Source organism: Gambusia affinis, linkage group LG08 (assembly GCF_019740435.1).
Source record: "Gambusia affinis linkage group LG08, SWU_Gaff_1.0, whole genome shotgun sequence".
NCBI classification, from domain to species: domain Eukaryota; kingdom Metazoa; phylum Chordata; class Actinopteri; order Cyprinodontiformes; family Poeciliidae; genus Gambusia; species Gambusia affinis.
The window spans coordinates 9,264,398-9,280,601 of record NC_057875.1 but is presented as its reverse complement, the minus strand read 5'-3'; the positions used below and the strand labels follow the sequence as shown (position 1 = coordinate 9,280,601).

The 16,204-nt window shown below is 36.8% G+C and overlaps 3 protein-coding genes across 9 annotated transcripts in view; 1 reads left to right on the top strand and 2 right to left on the bottom strand.

Annotated features, from left to right (window-relative positions):
- Positions 1-911: 911 nt before the first annotated feature.
- On the bottom strand, positions 912-11,546 carry pstpip1a (proline-serine-threonine phosphatase interacting protein 1a). Of its 2 annotated transcripts, none has more exons than XM_044124245.1 (15): positions 10,109-11,546; positions 9,216-9,316; positions 9,069-9,143; positions 8,913-8,947; positions 8,698-8,804; positions 8,542-8,604; positions 7,999-8,103; positions 4,469-4,514; positions 4,177-4,256; positions 3,659-3,757; positions 3,478-3,574; positions 3,244-3,328; positions 3,045-3,121; positions 1,660-1,754; positions 912-1,564 (listed from the first exon to the last, which is right to left on the bottom strand). In XM_044124245.1, the coding sequence occupies exons 1-15, from the start codon at positions 10,136-10,138 to the stop codon at positions 1,433-1,435; spliced, it is 1,227 nt and encodes a 408-aa protein (XP_043980180.1). In that variant the 5' UTR covers positions 10,139-11,546; the 3' UTR covers positions 912-1,432. The 2 variants fall into 2 exon arrangements, with proteins under 2 accessions (XP_043980180.1, XP_043980179.1); XM_044124244.1 differs by having other exon boundaries at positions 1,660-1,757; positions 10,109-11,539.
- A 58-nt stretch (positions 11,547-11,604) lies between these two features.
- On the bottom strand, positions 11,605-15,756 carry rcn2 (reticulocalbin 2). 4 transcript variants are annotated; one of them, XM_044124246.1, is made up of 8 exons: positions 15,691-15,756; positions 14,430-14,573; positions 14,249-14,351; positions 13,968-14,164; positions 13,268-13,381; positions 13,059-13,152; positions 12,830-12,969; positions 11,605-11,766 (listed from the first exon to the last, which is right to left on the bottom strand). In XM_044124246.1, exons 1-8 carry the CDS (start codon positions 15,751-15,753, stop codon positions 11,623-11,625), a joined length of 999 nt encoding a protein of 332 aa, XP_043980181.1. In that variant the 5' UTR covers positions 15,754-15,756; the 3' UTR covers positions 11,605-11,622. The 4 variants fall into 4 exon arrangements, with proteins under 4 accessions (XP_043980181.1, XP_043980182.1, XP_043980183.1 ...); XM_044124247.1 differs by lacking the exon at positions 15,691-15,756 and adding an exon at positions 15,325-15,411; XM_044124248.1 differs by lacking the exon at positions 15,691-15,756 and adding an exon at positions 15,296-15,344.
- A 91-nt stretch (positions 15,757-15,847) lies between these two features.
- Positions 15,848-16,204, top strand: part of scaper (S-phase cyclin A-associated protein in the ER) — a 63,108-nt gene continuing 62,751 nt past the window's right edge. For all 3 annotated transcript variants that reach the window (XM_044124242.1, XM_044124240.1, XM_044124239.1), the window contains exon 1: positions 15,848-16,189. In XM_044124242.1, the coding sequence (XP_043980177.1) occupies positions 16,022-16,189 (168 nt within the window). In that variant the 5' untranslated portion in view covers positions 15,848-16,021. The remainder of the gene's footprint in view (positions 16,190-16,204) is intronic.

Below are 16,204 nucleotides of genomic sequence, written 5' to 3'. Positions count from 1 at the left end.
CAGAATCACTTACCCCAGAGCTACATGTTAAAACCCACAAGACTCTGTTAAAAATACACTGAACAAATATGGCTTGTTTCTGTTGCCTGGAGACTGCCTCTTCATTGTGACTCAACTTTAGTGTGCAACGTTGCATCTGCAAGAAAAATGTGCATATCTCAAACGTCATGTAGCAGAAGATAATTTGGACTCGTTTTGCAGCCATTTGCTCAATCACTCTGTATAGCAAAGTATTATGCAGTAAACTGTGAGGCCTTCTAATCAATAGCTTGGCCCAAACTGGCTCATCAATAGGACAATGATCCCAAACACAGCAGCAAATCCACAAAAAGCTTAGAAAACGAATGCAGATATTGCAATGGCCCAAAGCCAAGACTTTGACACCACAGAACTGACATAATTTGAATAACTTGCACAAACCTCAAAAAATTGAAGCAATAGTGAGAAGAGTGTGCCAATAAGAATATGAGAAACTTTATAATGTTGTGCACAAAAGGACTACAAGTTACTTCAACACATGGTGGTTTTAACAACTCAAATAAGTGATCATTTTTCTCACCTAGCTTTTACTAGTTTCTGCTTTGTCTCTGTTTAATAATGAGAGTGTGGAGTTATAAATAATCTCAAATGAGTCAGAGGCCAGATCTTTTCTTCCTGCTAAGTAAAACCAGAGCTGAGAAAAGACTTGCTATTATCTAGACTCTGTCATATTTTATGTTTATTTTAACCCTGCTTAATCATATGACCCCAATGTTGCCTATGCAGGTTGGTTGTGTGACTGTTTTTCCCATGAGTGGCCTCTCACCAAAGAGCATTCAGACAAAAGACAGCAGTGGACTAATATACAAAAGATTCAAATCTTAATATAAGTATTAGCATGCCTTATACATACAATAAATACCAGTGGAAACTTCACAATTATGCATTTTTTATTTTATTTTATGCAAACAAGACATAAATTACATTCAAGGCAACAACAGAAATCATACAAAACCTTTAAAACTTCAGACTCAACATTGAACTAAAGTGTGCGAAGAAGTTTTAGTGCCATGTTTCTGTGCAAAAGATCCACATGACTCTTAGTTGCCAACATCTTGAGAAGGAGACAGTAAGATAATCCCAAAATAGATTAGTTTTACACTAACTGCTCTATGAGCAAGTGCCATTATTTACAGATCTATGTATGTAACATTTCTTTAGTTTGCATTCTTGGCATAAAGTTGTTCAGTGTGTTGTGATCAACCGTTAGTTCAAAGGATTGTAAAGAACAAAGAAAGTAGCTTGCTTTTGGAAATACGTCCTACAACCAGGAGTGGGTGGGTGTTGACAGGGGGGCCTTTTTTTGAAAGCATGCATGCCACAAAGATGCCTTGTGATTTCAAGGTACAAAACCATTCTGAAATGTACATGTAAAACGGGCTGGGCTGAAAACTTATTCCTTAGAGAGATAAGATCCAGGAACCAGACCAGACTGACCATTTCTTTGTACCGTCCACCAGCCGTCTTCACCCTCATGTATCACAACCACAACATCCCCAACAGATATTGAGAGTTCATCTTGTCCCTAAAAGAAGAACAGGAACAGTCAAGTTCACAAAATGTTCCTAAAAGGCAAGAAAAACAGAAAATCTACATAATCTACAGTGCAAATGACCAGACCTGAGCTACATAGTCGTATACAGCCTTGTACTCCTTGCTGCTCTGGCTGAACTGCTGGAATCCAGGAATGGAAGCATATACACCATCCGATGTTCCTGCTGAAGACAAACAATCGATTATTATTAGGTTGAATGTTGCAATTAACAGCTCAAAAAAATGAAGTGTGGAAATAAATGTCCTGATCTAATTATGGCATTTTCTATCCAGTTTAATAAATCTTTTGAAAATGATCTTCAGTATCTTTATTCTAAACACTCAGTAGATGAGCAGTGCTGTTTAAAATATTCCTCCATCTAAATAAATGTTACAGCATTTTCTCTTTTTTTCCTTTTACCTCTGTTAAGAAGAGCGCACCAGTTTTGTCCTAAATTTAGTAACTCATTTTAATATCTGCTGGGTTAATACAAAATCTTTGAGTCTTGTCTACAGAGTTTTGCTTCTCTTTTGACTGAAACAGGTTTGTGTTTAGAGCCTTGGTAAACTTTTGTTATGCTACAGCATCTGTGCATAACAGATGCACAGATGCATCTGTTATGCATCTGTTATGATTCACCCACACAAAGTACTGCAAAATTGTAAAGGTGAAGTGTTGCATGTATTTTTACATTATGAAAATCTGAAACGTTCTACATATTTAACCCTCCTTACTTTGACACATTTAAATAAAATTCAATGCAATGGCTTAAATAGTAAGTATAGTCCATCTGCATGTAATTTATTCTCCAGCTGTACTGTGATGGTCTCTGAGGTTTTCTAGAGAAAATTAGTGAACAAATATTCACTAATGTATTATGAAGACTATGGAAAACACACAATGATTCATGTGCTGAAATGGCCCAATCAAAGCCCAGACCTAAATTCAATTGAAAATCTGAGGTCAAACTTCCAAGACATTTAAGAGTAGGCAAAAAGTTCAACACCTATGGTAGATTTGGACAAATAGACTTAAGGGGCTGCAATTGCAGAAAAAGTATTGACTCAAGGGTGGGTTTATTTATGTGTATACTGTACTTTTCAGAGTTTTTGTTTGTAAAATTTGGAAACCCATCTGTCGTTCCCTTCCGCTTCACAATTCTGCACCACTTCATGATGATCTGATGATCTGCTGCATAAATGTCAATGGGACTGATGTCTGTGCTTGTCATGTGACAAAATGTAGAAAAGATTTAAAGGTTATTGCAATGCTTGTGCTGCACTGTGTTTATGGTTAAAACTCACAGATAAAACCTATATTTTTATAATAGAGAAACTACAAGTTAGTTCACCGGTTAAGAAAAAGTTTAGCAACTAAATTTAAGCAAGCTATGACTTTTATTCATCTTGCTTTGTCTGGACGAGTCATTATGAAAACTTGTAGAATGAGTTGAATAACATTGGTACAATACCAGGAGGTTCTGACACTCCTTCATTGATGGTCAGCTTGGAGCCAAATGTATAGCTTCCTGGCAGCAGATTAGAGATCCTAAAGATTATAAAAAGTTGTTAGAAAAGTCCACTAAAACATGATTGAGAGAGAGACAGAGAGAAACAGAGAGAGAGGGAGAGAGAGATAAGAATAATTTTTATTGGCTGTCATAATCCAACCTTTTCTTGACTCCCTCTACAAATCCAGCACTGCCGTTCTGCACAGAAGCATTATTCTCATAGTAATTTAGATATTCAATCGGAGCTGTAGGCAAAAAAGAGGCATTAAAATTGATTCAGTAAGCTCCACCTATCCCTGATATAATGCCTACTCAGCTGAAAGATAATATTGAAATGATTTCTCAGAACAGAACATATTCAAATCAAGAGAAGAAGCCTGCAGGCATTACACACCTGGGGGTGTCGGGTTACACTTTTTCATCTCCACAAAATTGTTGTTGTCTGTGATGATGTCACAGTTTTCAAGCGAATTCCGTACATTCTCACAACACTGAAACAAAAAATTTGTCAGGGAAGAAGTGTAAATATTTGGCGCTGTATCCCTGACAGCTCAGTAGGTATGAAACCAGCTGACCTCGTCGTCTTTGACACACTGCATCGACAACTGGTTACAATGTATCCACAGAGCATTCCTTATAACACTGATGCGATCTTCTTCTTGCTGCTGAAATATCTGGAAGACATTTGTTTTGGTATACAGAAATGTGTTTAGCCTCTAGTTGCAACTCCATATTTTAAACCTCATATTTGTTGGCATTAAAGAACATATCCACAATTATGACTCTCTTTCTTATGTACTGCCTCGTTTTTGTTCCCTTCTGTGCTGGAACATGCTGTGCTTTGACAGTGTTCACCTGTAACTGAACTTATCGGGATGCTCACAGTTGCTGTAGGGCTCCAGTCTTCTTGATGCTATCACATTCAGGAAGAGATGGGGCACGGAAATGTATTTTCAGAATAATGACTCAGTATGTGGTGTGCTAAGGGGAGGTGTTATCCTGACTGAAAAAACAGACATGCCACTGCTGCTCTGGCACTGCGTTGGTGTGCACAAATCAAAAAGCCTATTCTAAGTAACAACTGGAACCTTACCTCACATATCTCAACATGCGTCGACTCCCACTCTTGTCGAACCTGGTCAAGTTGCTCAATGTTTGACTTGTAATGATTCTCTAAAAGCAATCCACACCAGTTTTACATATGAGATAAAAAGTAACACACTTGACAACCTTGTGTTTAGATTCTACTTATTTTACTCTCTGAGGATTAATAAGAAATAGGAAGTAAGCATGACCAGTATTCAGAAAAAAACATGTTCATGGTAAACCACATTGGATTATAACATAAAACATGAATTTACAAGTTCATGCATCTTTCTCCTTACCGGCTTCGTCTGCAGTTTCTCTGCATTGCTTTGATTTGTTGTTCATCTAAAAGAAATGACAGAAGAAAAAAAATAGTGCATTTGATTTTTTTTTCTCTTCTTTAGGATAAAGTCACCCTTGTTTCTTCATGCTTTGATTAAAAGGAACTTGACTATTATTTAATCTTTTAACGTTGAGTTGGTCAAGAGTTTTTTCCTCCTTTTTTCTTTGCACAGTGCTTGCTCATTTTCATTGCGGCACCTGATCATCTTAGAGGGAAAACTACTTTCACATTTGTGTCTATCAAATGTGACACAACCCATAGAGTTAAATAAAAATTGTATAAATGTGCACAGCCTTAAACTAATACTTTGTTGACACATCTTTGTTAACTGACAAAATTTAAGGAGCAGGGGAAATTTCTGGTTGCTACTGGTTGTGTTTTATATGTCATAAACAACGCCTCCAATCTCCATTTGCCTGAACTGAGAATATGGGTTGAAAAAGAGAAGCCTTTGTTTCCAAAGAAAATATACGTCATATATACCAAAAGGTATGTCTGACAAGTCTGGAAAACCACACATATCATCATAACAACGCCAGCAGTGAAGCATTGTGGTGGCAGCATCATGCTGAGTCAGACTTTTGTCAAGGTGCATGGAGCAACGAACAGTTCAAATACCAAGTAAACTTTGACAAGAAATCTTTGAGTCCCTCTGCTAGGAAGCCAGAACCTCACAATCCGATACATTTGAAAAAGCCTTACAGTAGAGTACAGAGTTATTAGTGGGATTTTGATGCTGCAATGAAATCAAATGGTGGTTCAACAAAGTATTAGTTATTATTATATAGTTAATATATTATTAGCTTTGGTCTCATTTTTTACAAGACAAAACCTGTAATTTTAGATGTGTTGTAGCTGACCTTTTTCAGGTTTGAATAAAAACTTTAAGAAGTAATTACAAGCATTGGATATTCACCTAGTTTTTATATGGTGCCGGAAGTTCTCAGATGCCCATATAACAAGTACTGATTATAACTGTATCAGGTAGATTCCCTTTGAGCATATCATATTTTAACTCACAGCACAGATTGATATTCAGAAGAAGCAACCCAGTTAGGATATAAGAAGAGGAATTGTAGATTTACACAACTTGGAAAAGTTTTTTAGAGCTACTTCCAAATTAGTGGTGTGTGTCATCACTTTACTCAGGTTGGGAAGAACATTAAAACTGTTACCCACTGATGAAAAAAATGTATGACATTGCTCAGGAAGATCAGAAAACTAGTAGTAGGATCCACAATCAAACAGTGGTGGTAGATCTTTCTGAGGATCTATTTCGCGGCCATTGGTATTAGTGTACAAAATGCACCTAATTTGGTTGAAAATTGGACACAATTATGTGTTCCAAAAGAACAATAATGCCAAAGACCAAAGGAATGCGTACATGATCAAAATATAAGAAGCTAAGCAGGTTCAGCTCTGTTATGCTGATATTTTATATTTGTTATGCTGAACCTGTTATGCTAATCATTGCAATAAGCTCTTCACTGCAATAAAGAGCTTACTGATTATTGATTAATCAGTAGTTTACAGATTAACAGCTTAGGCTAGAAAGGAGGTGAGGATATGAGTTCTAAGAGGTTTTAGATGTCATGATTGTTTAATGCAATTTTCTATCATCAATAGATAATAGCAAAATGTTTTGTTTGATTTGGGGGCTAAAGACTGTTGTTACTTTGAATGATAAAAGTCTGTGTTTACCTCACATATTTAAATAAGATGTTCACCAATCATTGCCAAATAATTCATTTCTAAACAAGTGTAATTCATCCACAAAGGATTGTACATATGTAACATATTTGTGTAGAATATGTATAGTTTATTTTATTTAGATATACATTTTTTGTGTTCGTGGACTGATTCAGATGGTCAACTAGTTTTTTTTTAATCTTACAGAACTGAACCTCTGCTTAAAACAGCCTATTTGAGCTTCTTACGCTTAAAGGCTCTTTAAGTAAATCATAAAATTGCTTAAAATGTATTTATTTCAGTTATCCATTTAAAAGCCTAAAATGTGTGTATAGATTCCATACACTTGGAGCAGTATAACACATTTTTATGGTTGATAATTCTGCCTACTAGCAAATGAAAATCCATGATTTACTTTCTCACAAAATAGAAATGCTGCATTCAAAAAACCTAATTCAGAATTGTTAGCCAACTGAAATGAATGCATACTGTGTAGCATGCACACTCAAGATTGGGTAAGGACTCTGCATGAATTATTCCACCAGTGGAACTTGACATGGAGGCAATTCGCAAATTGCTCTGTGGAGGTGTTCAGCAAGCGGAGCTTAATTTAATGCTGAAATTCCCTTCATCGCCACAGTCATTAAAGAAGGCATTGTTTCTTCAGTGTGGGCAGGTGGAAAAATAAACCCAGCATCTCCATAAAGCTCGTCAGCATAGAGGAAGCACAAAGTGCTCCAAAGTTTCCTGGTTGACTGCTTTGCTGGCTTTGGTCATAAACCAACACCAGCTGATGATATGATTCCCTCTACTGTGTATCTTCTCAGTCATCAGGTAGCTGCACTTTCGCTCAGTTTTTTCCTGATTATGCTTCAACATCTATCTAAGAGATCCTTCCCTCCATCTTTGTCAAAAGGGAAAAACCAAAATTGAGCCGAGGGGGAGGACAACTGTCTAGACAGAAGGCTTGGAACTAAGGGACCTGGTTAATATATTACATATACATATCTGCATTTTTTTAATCTCTGCAAGGACTGCTCTTAAGTTGCATTTCATATTTTACAGCACTTTATAATTTTACAATTTGTAGCATTTTATATTTTATATTTATTTTATTTTATCTACAACTAGTTGTTACTGTGTCTTGTCTTTATGCTGCAACTGCAAAGTAATTTCCCTGCTGGGATGAATAAAGTACTTCTATTCTATTCTATTCTATTCTATTCTATTCTATTCTATTCTATTCTATTCTATTCTATTCTATTCTATTCTATTCTATTCTAATTAAAAAATATATACATCAGTTATGTGTAAATCTAGAGAGAGATTATTGCTAATTAATTTACAAAAGGCTATTTTTGTTTGAAGCTCAAGTGATAGAAACAACAGAAGGAAGTGTGATTTCAAGAGAACAGCAGTGTGTACTGCTGTAAAGCAAATGTGAATTTCAGTGCGTGGTGTAAAGCTGTGGAACACTGCCTTATTATGAATCAATTCAAGATGCTTCTGAGTTAATAATGAGGAGGACAATGTTGTTTGTAACTTATTCTATAAGCTGATGTACAATACATGGCCACAAAATTCATTTTTTAATAATTGAGAAAGGGACATGTTTACATAAGATTTTCTTCTTCCTTCCTCCTACTCATGTAGAGTAAGAAATTTAAGAGTATGCATTTGTGACTTAATGATGATGGGTTAAATCGAGTGAATAAACTGACTGGTTGATTGATTGATGTGCAAATTTTCAGCAAATCTAACGGAGGATGGAGTTATTTTGAGTCACATGTCACTTACCTTCTCAATCTGTTTGGGAGTGGCCGTGGGTGTGTTGCCCAGCCTTTCAGCCATTTGCTTCGCCTCATCCGCCTCCCTGCAACGCTGCTCATAGGATTTTTTAGACTGTAAGAGTAGGAAACAGAGACAATGTGAAACCAATGACGCCCATACGTTGTGCGTGGGCTTTTCAGCGTGCAGCTTTGACAGGAAAGAAAGATCACAGGGGGGGCGTGATACTAAAAAAAAATATCTCAGCGAGGAAACGTAATAAAAAGAAAAAGGAAGATATTTGCCACTTCCTTCTTGGCTGAAAACCATTTCACATTTTATATCTCCACTGCACCACAAAGATATTTACAAACTTTATGTATAAAGAAATGTGGCGTTCTGATCAGAAAATAACTTTCTAAAGACGTGAACTCTTTTTCTTGCATATAAAAGCAGAAGCTACATGAGCTAAAACTGATAAAGTGCTGCATGTGCGACATACATTGTGGTTCTGAAAAACACAAATAACTAATTTTTGATATCTATTGCCATGAAAATATGAACTGATCTTACATCAATGGTTTTCTTGTAGAGAGAGACTTTTGTTTTCTGGACCTTCTCCATGATGACCTCAAACTAGTTGGAAAGGACATTAATTCATGTTAGAGAGAAGGAACTCCACTAAACTTCCTTAATATGTAGTCACCAGAAAAAAAAATGGATATGAACCTTTTTTCTTTGCTCTTTCTGTCGTTCTCTGAACTCCTCCATTCTCTTCACCTCCTCCTTCAGAAACCCAGAGAGCTGAATGTGCAAGTTTCCAATGTTTTCAATTTCTGAAAGAAACCAAAGCATGCAGTGAAAATAGAGAACCTCCAGTCAAAGACATTATTTAAGAAAAAGCTAGCTGATTTTTGAGGGGGTTTGGAGTATTGTATGCTTACGTGTTTTCATTTCATCAAATGATGCTCTCAGAGTGCTGTGAGAGTAAATTGAAAACTGTTACGACATGCCAGACAATCATGTCTTTAAGACATTGTTGCGTAACACATAACGATCAGTATTTTTGGCTACAAAACCTCCCCACCCAGATCACCTACCAAATCTCTGCCGAACCCCCAGCTTTTCGAGCAATTGAGACCAACTCTTTGCCATATTTTTCCTCGGCCGATGCTCTGTGTACATAACACATTTATAAACGTCTCAATTAGAAATTCAGACATGAATTACCTCAAAAGACACCTCACCTCATTTTCAGGAGGTCCTCCACATCCTTACACGTACGTCGACCCTCATTAAGTCTCTGAATAATAGTTTCATAACCAGCGTTGCTAATGAAGTCATTCCCCTTCATAAAAGAAGCAGAAGATTCATAAGTACAGTTCAGTGAATTTGAATGAATAGGTTTACCCCCTCATCTATGCATTTTAACTGGAGCTCATTTAGGGTCAAAGGCAAATTGTCAGTTGGAGGTTTCTGAATGGAAAGTTATGGTGGAACCAGTGTCAAATTTTCACATGCACCCTAACGTGGTGAGATTTTACATATGCAAACTAGAAATAGAATGAAAATATAAGGAAACAAAGACAAATGGAAAAGTTTAGCTGATGGTCTTGTCTGATCATTGAGCTCTTTGGGCTTTTATTTAGTGAGTAAGGGAGTCAATACTAATCAGGAACCTAAAAACGCAGAGCACTGGCACTTAACGGGAAATATTCAAAAGATATAATGAATTTGGATGATAACATCAAAGAAGCAAAAGCCCAAACTGATGTTATATGCAAGAAGATACAGTAACACTGTAAATTACAATTTGGCTTCCTGTGATATGTGGTTTCATCATGAAAACAGAGCCAGTCACAAAAGTAATTAAAATTAGTTTCAACAATAATAGCAGAAAACGTATGAGCAGTTGTAAAGAAAAAACTAATCTGAAGTCAGTTTACAAAAAAATGTCAAACTTTGAAAAGAATATGGTTATAAAAAAACAAAATACAAAAAAATTACAATTTACTATTTTCAAATTTCCAGTAAAACAGTTGCAACAAGGACATTTTTTTTTGTGACACTTCCTTCAGCTTTCAACTACACATCAAAAAAATATACAAAAGAGAAATCAGTATCATTAAACTGAACTCACCCAGAAGCAATCTTTAAATTGTAGGGCCATTTTGGCAGTGTTTTAAATTAATCCCAGCAGAAGATTTCTACTTTTGCTATCAGTCACAAACCCTCCAGGGATGTAGCAAGCTGTAGCCCGATGCGAGTCAAATGCATCATGCCACACTCAGGAAACAAACTTGCAGCGGCTCTCACTCACTTAGTCAAGTCATTTAAATAAGGAAGAGCTAAAGCGGGTCAACATCCGGCGTAGCCGAGCTGACATGCGTGGTAGCAGCCTGTGCAACTTCTCCTTGAACGTGAAAGATATTAAGTTTTCTAAAACTTCTCATAAAAGTTCACATGAAACCAGAGGAAATGCTTTTTATCTGAATTTCTGATAAAATGTTTGTCTAAGGTTCAAAACGGAACAAAGTCTTCCTGTTCCTCCAGAGTATACACAATAAGGCTCTCACAACAACAGCAATGTCCTACTAAATTTTGCAATGCAGTAGAGTACGTTGCAATTTGTTCTAGTGGTGACATAATAGAGATGCCAGTATAGGATTGCTAATGAAGATGACTTAGTCATGTATGCAACCATAATAATGGGAAGTTGAGAGAAAGGAAAATTTGTGGTAGAAAATGTTCTTAAACAATTGTGTCCAAGACATTTGTCACAACTGTGGGATTCCTTGTGTTAAGCCATGGCTGAAGGGAGGAGTTTATAATCAGCTGCTTGAGGTCCAGTTGGACATTTCCACAGTGAAAATTTCACGAGCTGGGTCATCTGCTGGTGTTGGTCCACTCTTTTTTCAAGTCTAATGTCATCTAGCACTTCATTCTTCTTGTTGCTGACAATGTATGGATGGAGATGCTAATTTCATTGTGCAGCAGGACTTGGCACCTGTCCTCATTAGCAAAAATACCAAATAATCGTGGTGTCACTGTGATTGACTAGTAAGCTCTCCTAATGTGAAAGCCAACAGAGAATCTATATTAATCCATCTCTTCTGAGACATGCTGCATTGAATGAATGTTTCATGCAAATGGAGCCCTGAGCAAGTACTGAGTTTCCATCGCATGCATAATTTTTTATAAGCTGCCATTTTTATATGAAATATAATTTTTAGCTGACTTTATGTAGTATTAGAATTTTCTTACTAAACAAAATTTTATGGTGTCATTAGCAGTAAGTCACAAGCAATATAATTGAAACCAGTAAAAAAATATCACTTTTTCTGAACTGTAAACTTCTACATTTGAAGAAAATTGCAACCAAAAAATGTTCTCTGCTAAGTTTTCTGGGATTTAGCAAATGGAAATAATTTTGATAATTGTAACAAAAGAAACTTGGTCTGATTTAACTTTAGACAGTGAGAAAAAAATGCTTCTGTCTCAACTATCTGTTTCATTTTAATCACCAAACTAAAACTTTCTGTTCATTTACTGGAAATGTATTACTATGACAGTTCCCATTTGACAATTTAAAGCAAGAAGGGAAAAGAACTCAAAGAAACAGAGAGAAGCCAACAGTGAGGTTATAAATAATGGTTATAATTCATCATGTGACAACTGGAGGTGCCTGCCATAGTCTGTAACTTCACTGTTGATAAATATTTCTTGGTTTTGTAAAACTTCTGTCACTGAAAGCTGCCCATCTCCATCCTGGTCCATTTCCTTGACAAGATGAAGAGCCTGTTGATGACAATAAAGTCAAATTGTTATGGCCTTCACAATTAATAGCTGCAATGATGCTTCCATTTGAAACAGCAAAAAACTACAGAACTATGAGCAAATACTCGTAGCTAACCTTAAAGCTTTCTGCTGATGACTTATCTGAAATATATTTAAAGACCTATCTTCCTCTGACAGAGTTAGCTACATTTATCCTTTTGGATATCAGCTGATTTTTCCCCATTACCAGTGATGTTCCCGTTGAGTTTCACTGTGGACAACAGCAACTGTGTTATTGCTGTTGAAGAATGCAAACTTTGACACAAAGTTTTAATTCTGTCCATCTTTCTTTCTCCACTGCAGCTGCAAGAGGAACCGTAATGCTCCCCCATCGCAGATTTTAGAGTTAGCTGGGATTGCACTTTTTTTTTCCCTGCTTGCGCAACAGAGCATTACACTGTGCACTTAGTTCCATAGATAAACAGCCTGCAAGTGTTAAGGTATTCAACAACACAGCATTTGGTACATCCAAATCTGACAGGGTTCTGCTGGATATTTTTGGCATGAATATGCATGCCATTACACCTGTAAGAATTATCATCCAGAAATAAGAAAAAAACTGCGAGTGCCGATAGCTGCCCATAAAAAAAACAACAACATACAAATGGAATAACTTGGGAGTTATTTGTAATTTGGGTTTTTTTTTTAAACAGCAGTGGATGAGTCTCCACTGTGACACAAAGAGATTAAACAGGTCTTTAGAATACAGAATAGGACCAACCCCGGCCACCCTCCTCATATGTTGACCCATGCTCAATTCAGTTTGTCGCAGCTTTGCAACCTTAGAATTATTATGCCTTAGAAATAATAGATTATTAAGGGCAAATATACAGAATGCTCATGTTCCACTGGGTTGTTTCCTCACAATCACTGTTGTCTAGATGTATTTGCTTTCATTGCACTTCTGTGTATTTAAAACCTAACATAAAATTCAATCTCAATAAAGAGAAATGAAAACCTGATAAGTGTAAACGACGCTCATGTTTTTCTTCCTGCTAACTTTTATAGAGGCGCTGAAGCTTACTTCCTCTCTTGCTGAACCGTAGCTATTAGGCGCAACCCAGCGCAGCTGTTCATCTCGATCCAGTTTGCCGTTCTGATCTTGGTCGTACAGATCTTTAAATCGTACTGACTCTTCAATCTCCCACTGTGTTGGGGATTCCCCTGATTCACAAAACAAAGAACAAAAGTTCAAAACAACAAGCTGATTGCAGAGAGTTAGCTGGGGGGAAAAACAGATAGCATCGCCCTACCTTCATTGCGCACGGTCCCAATAAATTCCGTCAGGGTGATAAATCCGTCTTTATCTGAGTCATATTCATTCAGTACATCTTCAATGGCAAAGTCCTGACAGAAAAAGAAAACAAACAAAAAGTCAATTTCAGTTGATGCAAACCACACTGAACAAAGAAATGCATTATCATATCAGATTTTGTAGGAATGAGAATTAAACTCAACTCACTGCCATGTAATCTACTTCAAATGTGTGAGTGAAGGCAAGAAACTCAGTCGCGTTGAGGCCAGGTGTGCCGTCCATGTCGGCAAAATAAAAGCGCCTCTTTTCCTTTAAGAGAAGCTAACAGTAATATGAGAATATGTTACAGCATCAGTAAAGAGGGATGTGGAGTAATCAGTGAGATTTTACTTTGCTTTTTAAGAAGGGCTCATACCCCCTGAACTGTTTCACATTTCATCATGTTACAATAACAAACTGTGTATTTTACTGGGATGTTATATAATAGATCAACACAAAGTAGCACATAGTCATGAAGTTAAAGTTTTCCTTTTTACTGATTAGACACAGTTCAGGTGCAGTATTATATTTCAAGTGGCAGGCATTTATACTCCGCATAAAAATAATATTTTTGGCCAATTGGACTGAATAAATCATATTGATTTATTAAAATGTCACAGACCCAAACACAACTGAGAATTTGTGACAAATTTACAAATTGATGCTGACTCAGCAGGGTTTACCACAAATGCTGCCCCAATTTCTCAGATTTTTATATGTACAAACTGTTCACCAAGTATCATTTACCTACAACATAACAACTGTACTTCAATATGTGTTAGTTTATAACACAAACTTCCAATAAAATACAATTTGTGAAAAGATTTCATGAATACTTTTAGGAAGACACTGAATGACACAAGCCTACTTGTCTAAGAGACTCTTGCTCTGGGTCCTCCAGTACAGTGTCATCCTCAAAAGTGACAAGTTGCTCATGAGCAAGAGAGATGTACTCCTCCCAGGTAACAACACCGTTGATGTTAGTGTCAAACTGAGTGAACCGCTCTTTTGCATCTTCTTTAGCGTATTGTTTGTAGACATGCTGAATCCACAGAGTGATCTCCTCTAAGAATAAGACACACAACGTGACCAGATTAAAATGCATTCCACTTGGTCTATTTTTGCCTTTTTGACCTTATTTAAAGTTACCTGCACTAAGTAGAGTGTCCCTGTTTGTGTCAATCTTCTCTACAACTACAATCATCTTCTTTCTCTGCTCTCCTGGGCTGAGTTCTTTTATTTCCCTGGTGCTCTACAACACGCAAAGATAAGTGGAATGAAACATTAGCAAGGGATTAACAAATAAAACATGACCCAAATATAAAATAACCTCTTCTCCTAGCAGAACAGCCATGTCATGGTCAGGATTGTGCTGTTTCCCAATGTAATGATCTTCATGGATATGTTCAGGTGAGCCTAACTGCCCAACACTAAATTGAAGCATCAGCAGGAAGAGGAATAGCGTGTGTTCCATCTGTTAAGAAATAGATTGAAAAGTAAGTAAGAGTAAATGTAAACATGACAAACAGAAATATCCGATGCAAGTCTGCTATCTGGTGGTCTGCAGGTGGAAGTTCAAACAAAAACCTTGCCTAATCCTAACATTACTCCTGCGCTTAGTATATGACACCTGTGAAGAAGATTAAATAAGCAAAACTGATTTTTTTTTTTTTTTTTTTTTTTTGTCTCGCGGTCTACACAGGTCACTTCCTGTTGATTTAAAGTTTGTAACCAGTTTTAGTACGTTCAAGAAACAAACAAAACTCTGGTTATGTCAAAAACAGAACTGTACCCATTTTTGATGTTTCATGTTTCACTGTTTGTTTGTAGATGCCGTCAACATCATGCTGTGCTATTTTAAATGATAATCATTTTAACTTTTAGAGGTACTTTTTAAAAAGCCCATCTAGGGACAAGTGCTGCGAATTAGCTGTTGCTATTGCACTATGACGCAAACATGGGAGTGCTGTTTTGTTCAGTTTGTCTATGTCGATGTGTGTCTGTCCCTATCAAATAAACTCAAATAAATAAATTTGCTAATAAGAATAGCGAAAACTGTGCAAATGAAAGACACTATAGAAGAAGAGAAAAAGCAAAGATAACGTTAATATAAATACTCAGTAAAAACAAGACACCAATACCTTAACTGCGATTAAGCTAATTTATACAGTTGCTACAAGTTAAAAACGTTATTACCGTGAAAAGTTGTCAGTACAAGTGTTTACCTTAGCAATGTTCAAAGTCGCGGAGTACGGAATGTCCGGTAAAGAACTTCAAATTAAAAGAGGCATGGGAATAATTGTTTATTTTCAAATTTGGTAAATGAATACAATCGGGTGAAAATTCTTTAGAAGTAAAACTGTAAATTGCTTCGAGAATAAACGTGTATTTATTTTTTTCAAATACGGTTTTTATATGCTTCAGCAAGTACAGGTTATGCTGTTATGATTATCATTTTTGATGTTTATGTTTAGTATTATTTCACGACTCTCAACTGAGATCTTGACCCAAAAAACTGTATTTAAGGAATTGTAATCTTTTACTTAATGCTTTTACTTTGAAAAGAAATTCATGTTGTAAACTCAACCAACCGTCCGTGGATGTCCCGCCTTGGTGGTTGGTTGCCATGGCAGACAATGCATAGTCCCGCCCATCAAAATATGTACCACCCATTAACCCTCGTTGTACTGTATGTGACTGGCTGTTGCTTGTGCCGTTGCCAGGTTACTGGAATTTCATTGGAGAATTTTGGCGTCAGTCACAGAAACGAACTCAACGCATTTACTGCTACCAGTCGAGTAGGTTGTCCTTAATGTCATGTATTTATCTGACATGTTTTTTCCATCACTATTGACCAGAAGACAACTTTGCATTTGAACGTTCATTACCGACAAACACTAAGGACTGAACTGAGGCGGGTCGATGTCTAAAGACAACCGCCATGATGGGAGACGGCGTGGCGCTGGCCAGCACCGTCTCGGCCCGAGAGTTAGCCAAGGTGTTGACGGGAGGGAAAGGTCTGGTAGCAACAGCTCTGGCTCCTCGCACGGAGGAGGCAAAAGCAAAAGTACATCCACGCTTTCATCTAAGGTATGTATAAAACAG